The 19,074-nt window shown below is 52.5% G+C and overlaps 1 protein-coding gene across 4 annotated transcripts in view; it reads left to right on the forward strand.

Moving 5' to 3' along the window:
* The first annotated feature begins 6,083 nt into the window (after nt 1-6,083).
* Nucleotides 6,084-19,074, forward strand: part of SEMA7A (semaphorin 7A (JohnMiltonHagen blood group)) — a 30,906-nt gene continuing 17,915 nt past the window's right edge. For all 4 annotated transcript variants that reach the window (XM_013958768.2, XM_067305480.1, XM_067305481.1 and 1 more), the window contains exon 1: nt 6,084-6,237. In XM_013958768.2, coding sequence (XP_013814222.1) covers nt 6,126-6,237 — 112 coding nt within the window. In that variant the 5' untranslated portion in view covers nt 6,084-6,125. The remainder of the gene's footprint in view (nt 6,238-19,074) is intronic.

Genomic DNA, 19,074 nt, shown 5'->3' on the forward strand with positions numbered 1-19,074 from the left:
GGGACTTTTTGGAGCTAGAAATGGGGCCTTAGTGGTTGACAGACCCTGCTGATATTTTTGCTTTGAACACAGGCAAACTTGTAGGCTCTGTGCCACCCTACAGCAAGGAGTCCCGCAGTTTAGCCGTAGGTTTTGTGAAGATTTAACATCTATAACCCAAGAGAGTAGTCAGCAGCTGGAAGGAGGGAGAAAGGTGCAGCCGTGGGACTGTGACAGAGGTGACTTCTTGGATGCCAAAACCTCAAAAGGGTTGGTGGTGGTGTGAGAGAGTCACCCTGTGGCGGTGCGTACGGCCAGGCTCTGAGGTTTGATTTTTGGGTGCCTGGAAACAGCCTGGGATTGCTGTGGGCACTGAAGTGGCAACAGGTGACAGAGATTGCTGGGAGAGTTGCACAGTCAGGAAGAAAATTGTCGTTTAATCTCCTCTAAAACGGAGCCTGTTGCCAATGACAGCTGAGCTCTGTAATCCCCCCGTAACGCTCAGCGTGCTGTCTTGGCATCCTGCAGGGCAGGCTCCAAACTGTTTACCTCCTTTTTAATTGGATTGTTTGTGTAGGGCCCGATTCAAAGGAAGAGAAGCAGGACTGACGGTGCTGACTCTGGAGCAATCTGTCCTGAGGTGTAGCTCCCTCTGATTAAATGCTTCAATCCCAAAGGATCCTCAGTTACGCATAATTTAATCATCCCATGGATCCTGCCAGCTGGTGTCTGCCCAGGCAATTTTCATGCCAGTTTATTCTTCTTCCACTTCAGCTCTTATTCTTCTTTTTCCTTCCCTCCCTTCCTCCCCTCCCAAAAGCCTGTGATCTGGTGGTTTATGACTTCCTGCAATTGCTTTCCCAAATGAGCTACGTGGGAGCTATCTGGACACATAATAACCAGGAAGCAGATGATAGGTGCAAATCCTATATAAGGAAGGGCAGATGGGAGGCAGGAAGAAAGGGCAGCTCTTCCCTGCGCAGGCCAGTGTCCCTTCCAAGAATTTTGACGGGTCATGGGTAAAACAAGTCAAACAGTTTCAGCACATGGTGAGATCTTGAGCTGTTCCCACTCTCCTGCTGGAAGAGATGGCGGACTTCCCATGTCTGATGGAGAGAGAAACCGGTGTGTCTGTAGTGCTGAGCCTTTGTGTCACCAGGCAGAGGCTCTGCATTTAGAGCCAAGGACAGTGCAGAACTGCAGACGCTTACCTTCTGCGTCATTTGGCCCAGGATTGTCTAGCAGGGGCCAAGATGGGAAGGAGTAGCAAGAGATATAACACTTTTTAGACGTCTCTCCCTTCCTGGCGGGACAGATATCAGTGCTGGAAGTATTTTAACACTGCAAGGTCAACTTATTATCTTTAAATGAGTTTACTTTCCTCAGCAGCCTCCGCATATCTTACATGCCTGGCCAGTTTATGAGAGTTTCTTCTGACGTTTTTCCCAATAACAGTTTGAAGTGGCTCCCTGGGGACCAGGGGATTTGCACTGATTCCCCAGAGGAAAACATGGACTTAAATTCTACCCCATATTTATGTCAGGGAATGGGAGAGTGGATTGTGGAGACTGGACCTTAACTTGTGCATTACCAGGAGGACTTTAAGGATCTAATGGAGCTGATAAAGGGCTCTGATGAGCTTCTGTGTGAGGTGGAGGGTGCTGGACCCTTCTTGGGACTGCTCAGAGCAGTGTCAGTAAATGTGGCAGATGTGGGAATTAGTATTGCTGAGGAGGCTACTTTGCCCGCTGCTGAAGCATAGCTGCTCTGCAGCATGTGGCAATGCTGTCCTGAAATCCAGGCCTGCCCGGGAGCAGAGGAGCACAGCAGTCGAGAAACACCAAGAGTTTCAGGTAAGCAGCACACAGTTTGGCCTGCTGGGCCCTCATAGGAAGACAGAGCTGACTGTGCAGTGCTGGTATATCAATATGCAGCGCTCATGGTGACAGTGTGGCGGATCAATCTCAACAAAGCAACTTGCTGCTTTGTTTTAACTTTCTTTCAAAGGGGAAGAGCTGTGCATTGCGCTTTCTTTACTCTGCATAAAGCCTATGGGATCCGTGCTGAGCAGTGCCCAAGCTCCTGGCAGTCCATGTGGCAGAGATGTACATCTCGCTGTTGACAGCACTGCTTGCTAATGTGACCACTATTCAGGCATAACACGTTTGCCAGCCAACTGGGTGCTTGCAGTGAAAAGGGTGAGGGGTGGTGAAGGATCCTCCAGACAAGCTGAGTTAGTCTGTGGCAAGTCCTGGGGCAGGTCCTCTGCGAGCTGCTGCTATCAGTGAGTAGAAGACTTACTATGCTATCCTTCAGCATCATGGCAGAACAGAGAGAGGGAGGTATACAAAGTGATCAGCCCCACAGATTTAGTCCAGCTTAAACAGCCGATGGAGATGAGCTTGCATGAAAACAGCATGCCTGGAGAGGCTGAAGCGTTGGCAGCCATTGCAGGGGTGTAGCATCTGGAAGGGGGTGGCTGAGATTGCCCTGCTGGTGACCCCTGTGGCTTTCTGCAGGAATGTGAGTTGGAGGGGAGAATGTGCGTGTTGAAAGCAGAATGCAGTAGCTTGCTGATAAACAAGCTGCTTTGCTTCCTTCCCACCTCACTCCATCACTCAAGAACTGAAAGACCTGTTGGGTGGTGCCAAAAGAAACTGAATGGAATTTCACTTTCTTCCTGTCAAAGTCCATGCTAGTAAGTCTACTTGTTCCAAAGGCAAAATGCAGAGGAAAGAAATAGCAGGAGTCCCGTGCTTAGGCAGTAGAAATGCCATAGCCAAAAGGTCTGGTCTTTCAGGGCTCTGTAATGGTCACTTATACTTGTGTCCCAGCCTTGTGGGACATCAGTCCGTCCTGCAGCAGGGTCCCTGTCCCCGCTGCTGTGAAGCACAGGCTGGGTTCAATGGGGGATTTCCCATGCTCTGTGCCAACACATGCAGTCTAGCAGTCCCCATCTCATCCTTGGAGGGACTGTGGAAACACATGCTCACATGCGCCATGACAGTCAAATTAGGACGTTAGAAAAAGCAGAATCCTTCCTTCCCAGAGCACTAACAAGACCCTTGATCATCTGGGATGTGTTAACTTTCTCCTGGTGAACACCCTCAGTCCTTTATGCCATGGCCAAAAAGGTCCCTCTTTGGTACTTTTCTGAAGCTGCCACGACTGATAACAGCCAGAGATCAAGCTACGCTTGTCAGGTTTCTGGAAGAGATGGCACAGCAGTGAAAAGATCTTGCGGCTTTCACAGGGATAAGAATGTTTAAATTTTAGTGATGTTTGTGCTTCTTTTTGTTGATGAAATTTTCCAGGAAAAACATGCCTGTGTCCAAACCCATAATATTTAGTCAGTATATCTGGAGGACATGTTCCTGGTCATGTGGGAGGTTAGCAAAAAGCAATAACTATGCTCTTGTTGTGAATGGTGTTCCAACATACCTGTTCTTCTCTAATGGACCTGAAAAAATGCCAGCAGAAATGGTGGAGGTTTCAGAACAGTTAGGCTGCTTGGATGTTTGTGTCTTAGGCACGGGTCTGCGAGTGGCGCAGTGACATGAACGCATAGTACAGCTGAGGCTGTAGGGAGGCACAGGGCCCATGCACCCCCTTCTCCAGATGGTCTGTCCACATACCCATGTCCTATCTTAGCGGACAAACTGGCAAAGGGTCCTGTCTAGTAGTTCTGATCAGGCTGTTACGGGGCCAGAAATATTACATGAACATAGAAAATCCTCATATCTTTCCTGTGAACGTTTCCGAAGGGGAAGAAGGGTGGCCTGGGGAGGCCGGGGGGAGCAGCAGGTCCTCAAGGGAGACAGAGCTTTCTAAACAGATGCTCGCAGACTTATTCTTGTTTGTCTTCTACATTTGGACTCAGCTGGGTTGAAGATAAAGAGCAGGGGAGGGATTAGAAATAGTCAGCTATATGCACATCCTCTTACGGCATTACGTAGTTGTGAAGTTGCCCTGTTGGATCAGCTGGATTGAGGCTGTGCCTGTCTTTGTCCATCCTGGAGCAGGTTAAATGAAATATCCTCAGAAAGGTCTCTGCTCCATCAGTTGTCTTTGCTGATCTTTCCCATTTATCCAGGCCTGGCTGTGGTCTTGCTGGTACAGGCTGCCAGTGATGCTAGTCTCATTTGGATGGTGACTTGGTGCTGTACAATTGTAGTTATATGAGCCATGTGAAAGAAAAAACACATCAGGTCATAAAAGAAAAAGCAGGTAACAATGCATGCAACTTCCATTTGCATAGCCCAGATTTTGGTGGATGCGAATTGTTAAGTCGTCATGTTTATTAAGGAACCAGCATGGGTTGTTTGGCTTAGGCTGTTGATTTGCAAATGGTGCCCTCTTGTTTCTTTTTCACTCCTGACTGTGTGAAGGAGCCTTAATGAATTACACGCACATTTTCCAGCAAGCCTTCTCTGACGTGCGCTGCAAGAAAGCAAGTGGCAGTGGGTTCGAGTACCTCCAGGATCAATGGGGCAGGTAGAGAAAAGCAGTAACTTCTGGGGTGAAATGGACAGTTGCATAAAGGTGAGCAGCAATGCGGAACAGTTCAAGGCTAATCTGGGAATCACCATGTCTAAAAGTGGAAAACCAGAGTTGGTCTGTATGTTGTCATACTGTAATTACCCAAATGGCTGTTTGGTTGAAGAGAGAGATGAAACCCCATGCTTAGAGTTAGTGGGAAATTCCTGTGGGTCCTTAAAATTGTCAATTAGCTGCCTCATTAATTTTTTGCTTCCTCCAAAATGTCCCCTTGAACTGCCACCGTTCATCTCCTTCAGGAGTGGAGCAGTCCCGGGTCTAGCTTCAGTACTGACTTAAAAGAGAGCGCAGCTGCGTCTCATGTCCTTGTGAGTTCCCCGTGGGGCTCTCCTATTCTGGGCACGTCTGGCCTCACTTTCCTCGCACGTAATGCCCTGCTCTTCTCATTAACAAATCTCACAGCGCTTCACAAAGACTGTCAGCCCTTGCTGGCCTCCTGACGGGGAATGGAGGTCTGGCAAAATGAAGCGACACTCTCCAAAGGTCGCACCGCAGCCCTGGTGGCAGGCCGGTCCCATGAGCCAGTGTGCTGCGCCCCACTAAGCATCTTGTCATTTCGGAGAGCATTAGCATGACAAAAGGCAGTGTGCGATCTTATGGAAAGGGATATTTGTTCACCGGATCTCTAACTAAATGGATTTTATGCATTCACACTCTCAGATTTTTCTTAATCCCATGCTCGCACTCACATGCTCCCAAGCACATGACATATGAGAGATGTACATGCCGGGATCATTTTTGTGCAACACGGATGGCAAGGGACACCAGCTGTCAAGTCCTCATTATGTCTCTGGTGTTCTTCTTGACTTGTGAAGACAAATGAATTTTGGGGCAAATCTTTTGCGGAGTGGCCCGTTGCTCTGATCTTGTAGCACTAGCAGGAAAGAGGCTGGCACGTGAGCTACGCTGCAGCCTTGCTGCCTCCTCCTGATATTAGAGACATGGTCTCTTGTGAGCGAGTTGTCCTTGCCAGGCTGCTATCAGAGCTTTTTGCGCTTGACACATACCTCAATTTAAGCAACTGGGAACAGGGATCTTCGTTATCAGCACAGGCCAGTCTTTGCACCCTTGATCTGCTGTTGCTTCCTGTGCTCTCACGCTCTCTCTCTCTTACACACACGCGTTTTCATTTTTACTTCATTCGTATCAACCTTAATATTTCTATTACAAGTCTCTTCACTGTCTGATAAGTTTATTGCAAGCCTTGGGCCAGCTGCAATTTTTCTCAAAGGAGCCTGAAGGCAAACGAAGCCATCAGGCTCTCACCTTCCTCTTCCAGGAAAGAGGGGGAAAAAAAAAGGAGGACGACAGAAATACCTTGCAAAGCCTGAGAGTACACATTGTGGGAGATCAGGAGGCAAACAAAAAGACCCCCTTTGCAAAGGACAGGCTTTTAAGAAGCCCAGAATAAGGCTTGCACTTTCTTCTTTTTTTTTTTTTTTGCATTCTACCAGCCTGGTACGAGGAAGAACACTTAGTCCCTCCCTCGTTTCCACTTATTGGCTGGCCTGGATCCAGCCTACTCCGTCGCTTAAGAAAAGAAATGCAGCTGTCAGGCTCACAATCTCCTGCTCTCCGCATAAGTAGAAATGGGCAGAAGGTCCCCCGTTGCCCTCTTTGTGGCCCTATGGGCCAGCCAGCTGGGCCTGTGGGCTGCGGGGCGCTCCAAGGTGAACCCCAGGATCATCACGGCTCCCCAAGGTAGGACCCGGCGAGCGAGCGGCCGCGGGAAGCAGAGCGCAGCCTTGAGATGCGCCTGCGGTGCGCGGCCGGCAGCGATTCCCTGCCGCCGGGCGGTGCGGTTCCCCTCCTGTCGTGCCTTTCGAGTGGAGTTGGTCCTGTTATGTTTTTTTCTTTTGTCTCTTTGGGCAGACTTCTGACGCGCTGAAACGCCCGTGGTCTCAGAAGGGGTTTTAACCTCCTTGTTGTTTTTTTTAATTGAATTTTTACATCTCTTGCCTTGACAAGTCCTTTACCCCTCTATATTCTGGGAACACTTTCCCACGGGTTGGGTATATTAAAGACCGTTGACAAGCCCGCGTCCTGGAACCGGTAAGGTAACCATTTCCTCTAGCTCATGGGGAGAAATGAAGAAGTATATTTGCATCAAACAGTTAATTTTCTTATTAATCTGATGTACTTAGCCTGTTAGTTGCAAATGAGTTGTGTTATTAAATATTTACAGACGGCCTCTATGAGAAAATATATACAAGTGAAATGGCTTGTGATCAGATACAATCTTACTGGAAACCGAACAAAGAGCTCCTTTTCAAGGATGAAGCGTATGCCCTGCGTCTGCGGGGAGCGCAGCCCAGGATACATGGGTGGAAAAGAGCAGGCTAACGTTTACTAGCTTTATCATGTGTCTTCCAAGCTTGTGGCTTAATGCCCTCCAGGGAGGATTTAACAAAAGACCCCGTCTTGTCCCCAGTGGTTCTGGTGTTTGTCTAACCCCCACGGTTCAGCAGAGCTGTAGGGCTCGTGCTGCTCTGCAGTACAACAGCTCCTCTGTATTTTGCATTTGTCGAGAACTTCAGAGGACGGGAATTTGCAGTGGTTTATTTGGTGCCATCTGTTATTCTTCTGCCAGGAGCTCTTTCGGCCCCGGCGCTCCAGGAGATAAAGGCCAGAAGCACCGGGATGGATGCCGGGCACATGGCCCGGAGGTGGCTCCTGTGCAAGGAGATGCACAAAGAGGAGAGGAGCCGGCAGGGCAGCGGAAGGCTGCGCGTAGCCTTGCATCGTTTGCCCTATCCGCTGGCGAATTAAGCAGCTCAGCTGCTGCTCCGCCAGCGGTACAGAACCGGGGGAGCAAACGGTGCGAGACCGAGCGGAGCTGCGGCTGTGGGGCTCGTGCCTTCCTCGCCAGAATTTTCCCCTGCCCCATTTAGGAGTGAGGTGGCGGAAAAAGAAAGAAAAAAAAAAAGTCGGCTTGCCGATGTCTGGTGTGGGTGGAAACGTCCGTCCTAGAGCAAAGTGGTGCTGAAGGTGAAGAGCAGGCTCAAGCAGTCGGGTTTCCATGATACCCATGTCTGAGTGCCGGCCACGGCGTGCACGCGGAATAGCGTCCTTTGGCCCGGCTGTGTCACACGGTGGCTTTCCTGGCATTAAACACAGTGGGGATCTGCCACCGAGAAATACCAAAGCCAATTAGTGTTAGGACACTTCCCTGCAAAGGGATCAGCTTGTGCTTATCTCTTTTCTTTCTTTTTTTTTTCTTTTTTTTAGCGTAGCTGGGACACAGGCCCACAGGGATTTCGGTTAGGGTGTTAGCGGAAGCAAATATGGGCTGTACTCTCATTAAGAGTCAGTCGTGCTTCCTATTTAACAGATTGTGTTTTGCTCCATGTAACCTCTATCCTTTAGAAAACGGGTCCTCACTGCATGAGGAGGAGGGCGGACTAGGATGGAGCGTGGAGGTGGGAGGAGAGGAGGCATCGGAGGAGGGTGAGGAAGTAGGATGGAGCGGGAAAGGGATGCAATGGGTGGCAGAAAGCCCTTCCCTGATGCTCCAAACGTAGCGAAAGACAGGTACGGTATCTTTAGTACAGGTAACCTGCAAGTCAGCGTGGTGCTGCTGTTTGCGTCCGCCTTGCGTAGCGGCTAGACCCTCGCCGTGGGGTGCCGGTGTTGCAGGGCTTGGTCTCCAGGTTGAATCCTGATCCCAGAGCCTGGGAACTGGACCGAAGAGCAGCAGCTGGGCTCCTCGCCGTGGTCACCTGCGTGGCCGTTAGCACCGGAGCGGGTGGGAGGCTGCCCTGCCACAGCACGGTCACCTGCAAGGTCGCTGGTTCGAATCCAGCCTCGCGCAGTGACTCCCCGTGGGGCACCCTTCGCGCTCTGCCCGCCGCGAGGGGCTGCGGCTTGGCCGAGGCCGGGTGCATGGTGCATGCCGAACCGTGGTGCGGCACCGGCCTCAGGCCGGGACTCTGCAGGGGCTGGCAGCTCTTCACCTAATTAAGTTTGTTACGCGCCGCAGCCCGTCGCTAGAACCAGGTAGGGCAGCCTCCGCAAAGGCACCTAGAGACGTTGCAGCCCTGGAGAGGAGCAGAGAAATTCCCTCCTGTCACTGGCCTGAGCCCAGCTCTCCCCAAAAGACAAGGGTGCGTGCGCTCAGATCTGAAGGCAAAGAAACAAGCCGGCTTCTCTCGGTGTTCGGAGCTGCCTGCCTTTAAGTAATCTCCGGACTTTGGACTCGCAGTGCTGGGCCAGCCCTGTGGGTGTCTGGCACAAAGCGTACTGCAGACCTGCCGTTTCCAGGCTTCGAACGCGGTGCGTGCAAGCGCAGCTCCCAGCCGTTGGCCGGGGCTGTTATTCTGCCTTTGTTTTGCCTCCCTGCTGCTGTGACGCCGGGTGGGACAGGGTGAGGAGGAGGCATGCCTTTCCAGAACAGCCACCCCATTTCGACGTGCGGCTGAGACCGCGCGGTGCCCAGGACGGGTTGCAGGCTCCCTGGAGCTCTCCCGGCGAGCAGGGCCTTGCGCAGGTGGCTGGCTCGTGGGTAGAGCTGGATAAGCAGTTACTTGAGAGCACGGCTGACTCTGCAGGGTTTCTTCTTCTTGGAGAAACGCAGCACTCAGCAAAGGGTTGAGCTCAGCTCCTGACCCCTGGTTAAACCTAATATGCTTAAGGTCCTTTTTCCTGACAAGGACTTTGCCATCTTCCCCTTCGCGACTGGGCTGGCGTACAGATGGCCTGGGGGTCTGTTCTGGTTATTACCCTTCCCGGCGTCCTAATGAAGAAAGACTGTAAGTGGCAAGTTCCCTATCTGCTGTGATTTTCAGAGTGGGAGTGAGTTCAGCCACAGCAGCCTGCACCGGCGCAGAGGAAAGCATATCAGCCTTGTACGCTGTGTTCTCGCTCGTCTTTCCTTCTAATTTCCCCTCTCCCCCTGCTGCTTTGCATTTTTCTAACTAAGCAGTGGTCAGCTGGGCTTTGCTTTGAAAACCTGTGTTCAGACCCCACACAGAGCGTTTCCCTGTCACGGCAGATACTGTGTTTACTGTTTTGCTCTGGCTGTAGAGATGGAGACCGCCGTGGGTTGGGGCTGGGCAGAGCCGTCCGGGTGACGGAGCCGTCCGGGTGACGGAGCCGGCAGATAACAGACTCTCCGTGTGGAGCAGGAGGGATGGCATCCCAGGCTGCCTGTCTCCTGACCGGAAAGTCACCGAGCATCAGGAGAGCAGAGGAGTGGCAGAGAGGATGGCGAGAAGCCTGAGGACCGGCTCAGCCCGCTCTTATAGCCGGGGGTGAGCCGTCACCCTGGCCTTTGGTGCAGCACAGGAGTGATTTTTACAAACGCCCAGCCCCTCTCTGGCGGCCCGGTGCATTCACAGCTTGGGTTAGGATGGAGTCTGACTGTTTCGTTATCCCCCTCTTTCTCATTAACAGACGGGGCTCTGGAGCTGCGGGGGACTGGTTCTGAGTTGATGTGTAGTTCGCTGGAGATGAGCAGGTCCCACAGGGGAAAAGGAAGATTATATGCTTGACCCTTGGCTGCCTCATCTGGGCAAACTGGCTCTAGCCTGCCCTGGGTCGGGAGGGAAGGGGAAATGGCAATTCCCGGAAAATGTCCACGCTGCCCGCAGCAGCTCCTGGGCTTTGCCAAGCCCGCTGCCTCCCTTGGCCCTGGGAGAAACCGCGCCAGCAAGCATCTCTGAGTGCCTCTGCCTCATCCCCACGAGCGCTGTAGGAGCTCTTAGAGGAGCTCTCCGTGCCCACTGATGCGGTGGTGCCGCATTTAGCTAGCGAAAGGGAGGAGAGCTGGCAAGAGATGGGGCCGAATTCATACTGATGGGGAGCGGAGGCAAAGGGAGAGGCTGTGGTGCTACTGCCAACTTTTGTTCCTCAGTGACAGTGGCACCCTTTCCTCAGGACCCATGGCTCCAAGGGCGTGAAACGTCTTGTAGGACAGAGTTTCACGTGTAGCTCTGAGGATCAGCATTTACAGGAGAAAGCTTCTCACTTTCCCAGCAATGCTATTTTCTGCAGACGGCTCATTTTCACAGGGTGGGAGATGCTGGTATTATCAAAAAATATTTGAACGAACATTTTATCTGCCCAGATTGAAAAAAAAACAAACCAAACAAACCAAGCAAGTGAATCACAGCCACCTCCTGTTGCAAGAGCATGACACAAAAACAACAGACATGGGAGAACTAATAAGAGTTGTGGCTGCTTCGCTGAAGTGCCTGGAGCTGGGAATGAGAGTTAGAATTCAAAGCGCTGCCTCACTGTCCAGCTCCAGCTCTGTCCCAGCTGTGGGACAACTTAATGTTCAGCATTGCAGCTTAACTGCAGAAAATGAGGCTGGGAAGATTTTATGTAGGTGATGTAGTCCCTCTCGGGGCCTTAAGGCAGGATAAACTAAATCCAAGCCTGAATACAGGATGCTTTTTAAAGAAGTTTGTAGCCAGAAAAAGGACTCTTGGGCTGGAACTTAAGTTGGAAGCAGGAAACTGCTTGTTTTGCAGTCAGTGCTCTCCTACTGAGCTACGTCCTTGTTGTGTAGCTATTCCTGGTTGCCCTGAGAATAGGACTCGTTCCTCCTGTTCCTGTACCCTTCTTGGTACTTTGCCTTTCATTTTGCGGCTCCACCCAGTGTAGTAGGCTGTGTCTGATGCTACAGCAAAATACTACAACAGTGCCACGAGAGGTGGATGCAGAAGCATCACCTCGCTCGGATCTCGAGTAATTACAGAGCAGCTCAAGTTTGGAGCAAGAGCTTACATATCCCTTCTAATAAACCTAATATTGCTGTTAATGACAGTTCTGGATCTTTAGTGCTATAAATATCCAGTCTCCTCTCCAGGACCCTGTTGAACTGGCCTCTGCTGCCTCCTGTAGCTATGACTTCATCATCTAATTACCCATTGAATTGAAGTGTTTTCCTTTATTGGCTGTGTTTGTACTGGGATGGAAAGAACAGCAGGCGTCACAAGTTTAGGGTGCTCTAGCAGTTTCCTTGGTGAAGGCATGGATGGTTCCAGCCAAAACGTGCCGTTGGACTGGTCACAACAACTGTGGCCAGAGGTTTGCTTGTATCATGGACAGTGCTTTGCAAGTCTTGGAAAGTCTGATCCGAATGTTTGGATTCGGATGACTGACCTCAGTAACTCGGCAGCTTGGGTTTCCAAGTCTGACTAATGCAGCATTTCAGCTGAAGAGGGAAGTGAGAAGAATGGATATTGTATGTTCTCACTCATGGAGGTCAAGTGAACAGAAAAGGGATGCAATCAACATCTACATTGCCTTCTCCAAAGCAAACTCAAAAGGCTGCATGGCTTCCTGAGCAGGGCTGAGAACCAGCTGACATTCATTGCAGGGGTGGGAAGCCTAGGGCAGCAGGTAGGAGGGCCTCAAAGAGCACAAAACGGCCCTTCCAAATCTAGCAAGAAAGTCCCTTTGCTGCGTGCATAGTCTTACCTGCTTTCTGTAGGGAGCTGAAATGTCATCCTCGCTCCAGAGCCACAGGTCTCTTTAAACTATCGCTTTAGACCTCTGCAGCGGCTGGGCAGGCTCCACGTGCCACTGCGCAGCCTGCACCCTCACTACCCTCACCTGGGGGAAGCAGTTTGGGCTGGGAGAAAAGGGCACGTGGCGGAAAGAGGAATTCTCTGTTGCTGCAGGCTGCGGTGCTGGTAACTGGCAGCCAGGGAGACGAGAGATGGCTGCCAATTAAGCTAAAAGGTAACGTGGCTGCTTTGCTGGTGCGTGCGCGTGGGGGTGCTCGGGGCGATTTTTATCCTGGAAGGCTTTTTATGATAAATCAGTCTCTGGAAACTGGTCTTCCTGCAGGGAGGGACAGTGGTGCTCTCCGGATAGCAGCTATGCTGCTAAAAGCATCCTTTTGTCATGCTGCAGTCGTTCCAGTGACCGTGTAATGAAATGCCGTAATCATAGGCCAAAGTTTTCCAGCTTCCAGCAGGAACACAGCGCAGCTCGACACTGTTATTACGGAGGACGGCTTTTGGGATGTAACAAAACCTGGCTCTAAATTTAGTTCCCACAATCCGTAGGGCGCAGTCAGTGGCTTGGCTCCGGGGCTGGTAGGGAAAACGTACCTGCTAGAGGATGGTCCCTGCGAGCGGCTGCTCGCGAGGGCACCCGCGCAGTCAAAGCCCTCTGCTCCGGACTCATCTTGCAGCGGCGCAGGCTTCGGTGCTGCATAACGTCCTTGGGGAGGGGAGGGGAGGGGGCGGCTGGCAATGTGCTAGCGTGCCCTTCCCACTGCCTGAGCACAGAAAGCACTGCAGTACCTGTCACATGCTCGCCTTTTGTTTAAATAGGAGAGACCCGTCTTTCATGGAGCGCAAAGCGCTCCGATTCAAGCCTTCAGAGGGCTAAAAGGGGCCTTGTGTGGTTGCCCTGCTTCACGAAGTCCTCGCTGACGGCAGAAGCTTTGAATCGAGGCTTGTTTCTTCCAGCCGCAGGTTAGGGGTCTTTTCCCTTTTATTGCTTGGTTAATGAGCGTTTGGGACTGCTGCCTGCTCTGGCTCGAGCTGGAAGGCCCCTAGCGAGAGAGGATATTGGTTAAGTAGCTCACAGAGATGCTTTTGAACAGACATGCCCATGCCATGCAGCTGGATTATCAAACTGGGGTATTTCTCTCTTCCTGTCCTAGTTCAGCCCCTTGAGCTGGATACTGCTGCCAAGCTGCCCTGGGACTTACCAGAAATAGAGTGGAATGCATTAATTGGCTCGAATATTTGCCTCCTTTAGTGCAATTCTGAGAAAGCATATTTGTCTAGTTAGACTGTGCTTTGTGGGCTCGAGGCTTTGTGTGTGCAAGCGCAGCCTTCCCGGGCGTGTTGGGCTGCACACAGGCTAAGAGCTTTTGCAGGAACAAAGCACTTGGCCATATATCCCCGATAATGTGGGCTGGATTGTTTGCTCTGCTCCGGAGCGTTTTCCTTTTGATGGCAGCGACTCTCCCGAGGGCAGTAAAAAGCTGCCACATGAACATCCCATGATTGCAGGCTCTTTAGGAGCGGTTGGGGGAGAAGCCAAACAAAATGCAAGCAGCAGCATATGGTGGCAGCTGAGAATGTAGCTTGGCAGGGGGGTGGAAGGGTCCTGCTGCAGAGAGGAGGTAGTTGTTGCTGGAGTAACAGCATAGCCCTGCTCCTGCCTCCGAGGGGTGCGGTAAGGGTAGGAGCGCAGGGAAGGTGACTTTACTGGTGTAGAGGGATTCGGAAACAGTTGGGGAGGGGTGTGAGAAGAGATAGCGTGAGGTCTCTTGGCAGATTATTAAATGCTGCCTATCTCCAAACTGTCTTGGGGGAGCGACAGAATGAGAAATACCGAACAGATGAAACCTGTCACTCTGACTCGCTACAGAATTAAAATAAAAAAGAGGAGTGAAATGTATAAGGCAATCAGGCCTGCGTTTGAGTAACATAGGCTTCCCCGCTGCAAGTCCCCCCTCCGTGCTTTCACGCCTGTCTTTCTTTTGGGGGCAGCAGCAGTTTCCCGCGCATGCATTGACCCTTTTGCTGTCTCCTGGGCACAAGTCACCTTGCCTGTTCTTGCACTTGCCCTCTCTCAGTTCAAGGCCACGCAGCCCCCCGATTTCCGCAGCCTGCTGCGGGTGCCCTGTGCTGCCCGAGGCTGGGCTCCCCTGCTCTCCCTGCGAAGGATGAGGGTCACAGGTGGAATATAAAACTGGCCGGTATTGTAACAGTCTGAACCACCGCTGCTGCTGCTGCTGCCATCTCACCTCCTCTGGAGGTTTACTGGGCAAGTATGCCCGGGAGCGAACCCTAAATCAAAGGCCTTTGAAGAGCCCTTGGCTTTAGCTTGCAAAGCAGGGATTTGTCTCTGTGCCTTTACACTTGCTCTCCGCTTCTGAGGCTCACCGGAGGGCTGCAGCAGAGGGGGGAGACTCCTCCTGAAGGTGAGCTTGCAGGTGTCTGAGGTGGGATGTGGGCAAGCGCTGCTGGGGAGAGGCAGGTTCCCAGCTTCAGGGTGTGGGCTGACCTTTTGGGGCTCCCTGGTTGATGTGATTTCTCTCCCCCCAAGCCGGGGAGCTGCTGCGGTGTGGCTGAGGCAGCGCGCTATGTCCCCTGACGCCAGCCCCTCTTATCATGACAGCAGCACGCGGCCCCGGCCCTTGCTCTGAGTTGTGCTGCTTTCGGAAACCAGAGCGTAGCGTTTCCTACAGGGTGGCAGGCATGGGAAGAGTATGGTCAGAGCTGCTACCCCCCAGGCTGGTAAGAAAGCACTTTGTCTTCACCGTTTGTCTACTCCCTCCTTTCTAGGCACACGCAGGCTCTCCGGATACGGGAACGTGTCTGTGGGAGTGCCCAGCTGAAACAAAGGCAGTGCGTGCTGACTTCAACGCGCTACCCACCTGGATAGCCAGCGCCCTTCCCCATCCCAGGTGGTGTCAGACAGTTACAAAATCCATAGGAAATGACTGATGCCTACAACACGGCTTGTTTCATCTGATGCCTTTTCAGGTCCTTGCCCTTTCCAGGACATCTAGTTGCAGCTGGTGGCCACTCTTAGACTCCAGCAGTCAGTGCTAGAAAAGAGCATAGTGGTGTTTGGTCAAGTTTTCCCTGGTTACTCTGTGTGCTCAGAAGAGGGAGAGGAGAGATGCGGGCAGCGTGGCCACAACTTGCTGACTGCCATGGAAGGCTCTTGTGGTGGCCAGCCAGACAGCAGCTGCCCTGCGTGGGAGGTGGGCGGAGGTGTCTCGATGGCAGGGAGTTGCGTGTTCCCTAGGAGGCCATGGAGTGCTTTAGGGAGCAGGAAGCACGTGTGTCTGTATCTCGTGCTACTTGAGCAAGAGACGTTTTTAGCACTGTTTCTGGCTGCTTGATTTCTGCTGTTGCTACCTGGTGGGTTCTGGAGTCTTTCAGCTCGCTGCAGTCTAACACCAGAAAGGAGCTTGGGGATGAGGCAAGGAGTCCCTCCAAGCATCCCAAAAACATGAGCAGCTGGGGAGAGGAGAGACCTGGAGGGAAAGGCAGGCACAGCAAACCCCTTGTGAGATACACCAGCCAACGGGCTGATCAGCACCGTCTCCTGGCCAGGCAAACATCAGCTCCCCGTCTGCCAACACCCGCTCTGTCTCTCACTAAGCTGAACAGATAGGGGACAGGGAGGGAGTGAAAGGGCACCAGGAAGATATTTGGCCCTGAAAGGACTCTGCAGGGAAACGAGCTCTTAGGAGTTTGGAATGGAAATCTCTAGGGGATTGGGCTTTATTAGGTACGTTCTTTCCATCTTGCTTTCTTTGAGAAATAACTGATGTTGGAGCCTGGACTGAATTGAGAGGGTGCAGGGCTGTCTTGTACGTTGAACAATGTCCTTGGAGCTGTGCGGTGGAGGGGAGCACTGGAACCAATTCACTGCGACCGAGATGCGCTTTCGTCTCTTTACCTATGTATGCGTATGGGGCCCTGCATCCTCCGAGCAGGGAATGGGAAAAATAGAGAAGTGGAACCTCTCTCTGTCTCCCCATCTCACTTCAGGAGAGCACATTGCTTCTCTGGGCTAGTTTCCCTTGTTGGGTAAAATAGGATAGCTCCATGGTTAGAGCGTATGCCAAAGCTCTCATAAACCTGACTTGTAGTCCTTGTTCTGCTGTGAAGTTCTCAGCAGGGTGATCCTTCAGCCTTTCTGTGCCTCTGCTTCCCCAGCTGGAGAGGTGGCAGTAGGAGTGCAGCTCCTGCCTGCCTCGGAGGGCCTTAGCAGCTTGCTGGCCATGTAAGCCAAGGAGAGCAGGGAATGATGGACCAGGTTTTTCAGTGAGCAATGGGAAGGAAGTGGTTTCCCCCAGTCTTGCTTTCTCCCTCTTTCTCAGAAACCCCTCAGGCACAAGTATATCATTTTCGGCGAGTCATGTTGGCTTGTGGTGTAGAGACCCTGCAGCTCACAGCCCTCCAATCGTTCCATGGCAGGTCAGAACAAAACCACCCTAGAGCATGCCTTCTGATTCACCTCATCTAGAGACAAAGCATTTCCCTAAAAACCCTCGTCACCAGAGGAAGGGCCAAATCCCAGAAGCATAATAGGCTGATCCCAGACATTAATCCCCTGGGAATGGGATGGTTTATGAGTGAGCAGGGAATGTGTGAAAGGCCTGGGGAGCATGAGGTGACACCTCCCTGGCCTGACTGACCATCACACTAGGAGCTCTGGTTTCCTCTTGCCACGTTGCTGCTCCCTTTGGGCAGTATCATGGGGGGAAAGGAGAACCTAATCACTTGATGATCACGGCAGCCACTCACAGCCATGCTTGTTCTTGCAGAAACGTCTCAACCTGGGAATTTATAGATCATCTAAAACTGCAGTTTGGCTTCTTGCCAGCCTCAGTCGTGGAGATGGGAAGAAAGAGTGCAGCTCTTTGGAAGCAGCGTGGTTCAGCCTGGCCCTTCCACCAGGGACAAATGGGGTTGGTGGCAGCCCTGTGCTGCCTGCTCCGGTGGCTCTGTCCCTCTGCATGGGTGCTGTGATGCCTGTGTTGCCCTTGGAGGGGCTCCAGTGTCAGGAGCCGCCAGGGAGCTGTCTGCCTGCCAGGCTTCCGGGGCAGGTGCGTGGCAGCGCACCTGGGGAAATCCCCGGATCGGCCTCCCTGTCTCATGGGGGAAATGTGAAACGAGTGACGCTGCAGGGTGACGTCAGATCTGGGACCGGGAATGGGGAGAGCTGACCCCAAACTAGGTGACTAAGGCAGCAGGCTTGACTTCCTAATTATAGACCCTGCCCTAAAGGAGAGCAGTCTAGCTTCCTGGGCTAGGTTGTTTGTCATGCATCCTGCATGCGCTGGGAAAGCAGGGACGGAAGAGAGATGCATGTCACCAAGTCGAGACGGTTTCGATGTTCCCAAAAGCGAGGTATGAGCGGGAGCCTGGAGAGCATGAGCTGCATTCATGGGGTTAGTCAGCGTTGGCTCACGGCCTGGGCACGTTGCCCAAGGTGTGGGCTTGCCGCAAAGGTGTAGCCGCTGAGTCCTGGATGACCCTGCCACGTGGCCGGATTGTGACTCGGCATCGTAAAAGCATCTTTTCCGTGTACTGTCAGTCGATCCCGGTCCGGTTGCAGCAGAGACAGCAACATGCCACAATCAGGGCTGTAATCTGTTCTGGCTCTGCCGGAAGGAAGGAAGGAAAGAATAAAGCCTGGATGTAGGGGAAATGATGAACTCTTTTTGGAGAGGGAGGGAACCAGGAAAGCAAATGAGCTGTGCACGTTTTCAGTGATTCAGGCAGGAACCCGCTCACTGTCTGACCCGCGGGCGGCAGAACAGGTGGCAGCGTCATCAGCGTCATCCCAGGGGGCTGGGTGCATGACGGTGACGATTGACAGCATTGTAATGTGTTACAGCAAAAAAAGTTCCTAGGGCTGCTGGGCGGATTTCCTACACGCGTTTCCAGAGACCTTGGCTGCATTTGCTTTGGTGCCAGGCTGCAGAGCTCTACTGGCTTAAATCGTGTTTTGCCATATAGAGATCCCAGCTGATTGCCCAGCCCAGTGTCCCTGTCCTACAGCAACAGCAGGAGAGCTTGGGAAAACATAGGCAACTTAGCAAAAGGGTTAAAAGTCCCTCTGTTTCTCTAAAGGGGTTAAATCCTGCTTTGGGTTGTGCCAAGCACTGTGTCTGTGTTTATGACCTTGGCAATTGCAGCAGAGCCAATGCGGAGACACGCTCCTGCGTGCTTTGAAATGGTCCAACTGTGCAAAAGCTCCTATGACCTAGGGGGCAAGTAATGAGCATGGTGGGGGTAGTTCGAGTCTGTCCTTATCTTGGTGGAAAGCGGGTCTGGCCTGTTTCCAAACCTGCTTCCATCTCGCCTCCTCTGCCCAGGCCTGCAATACCTGCGCCGCAGCGAGACGGCTTGAGCCCAGGGCATCTACCCCAGGGAGAGAAGCCACAGCATGATGCTGCGTGCATGGGGAGAATACTATGGTTAACATAGCCTCTGTGCCAGAGCCTAGCGCAGTCCCTTCCCTGTCCTATGACTTGAGTTGGGGGACTTGTGTTGAGTGAGAGATGAGGTCGCCTGGGGGACTTTGCTCCTCAGGGATGAGTCCTGGGCATCCTCCCTCTGCAGTGAGCTGTGCTTAGCTTGTACGTGTCCAGGGCAGGGAGCCGGGCTGCTCCTCGGGCGCTGAGCCTAAGATCTGTGCTAAACCCCTTGTGCATTGGTATCAGTGAGGAGGAGGAGGTGGCCCGCACCAGTGTCACTGCAGGGATTGTCGGAGGTCCAGCCTCGGAGTTTGGAGCTTTGTGGATTTTGCTAATACCCATCCGGTCTGATTGCCTGGAAATCCCTTGGAGGCCAGGCAGCCCTGCTGCTGGCGAAGGGGGCAGTCCGAGGTGCCAGCCTCAGTGGGGTTTTTGTGATCGGCCTGGCAGGTCAGCAGTGATGTCCCGGCTAGGGAGGTGGGAGGATTGCTAGGGAGCTGAGTCAAGTCACGAGTTTAGCAAGACCTCAGCCTCCTTCCATCCCAGGCCGGTTGTGCTGACTCCGCTGAAAGCATCCCAAAACAGTAAAACTAACAGGCTGTGTCAGCGGTTCTTAGTGC

Source organism: Apteryx mantelli, chromosome 15 (genome assembly GCF_036417845.1).
Source record: "Apteryx mantelli isolate bAptMan1 chromosome 15, bAptMan1.hap1, whole genome shotgun sequence".
NCBI lineage: Eukaryota > Metazoa > Chordata > Aves > Apterygiformes > Apterygidae > Apteryx > Apteryx mantelli.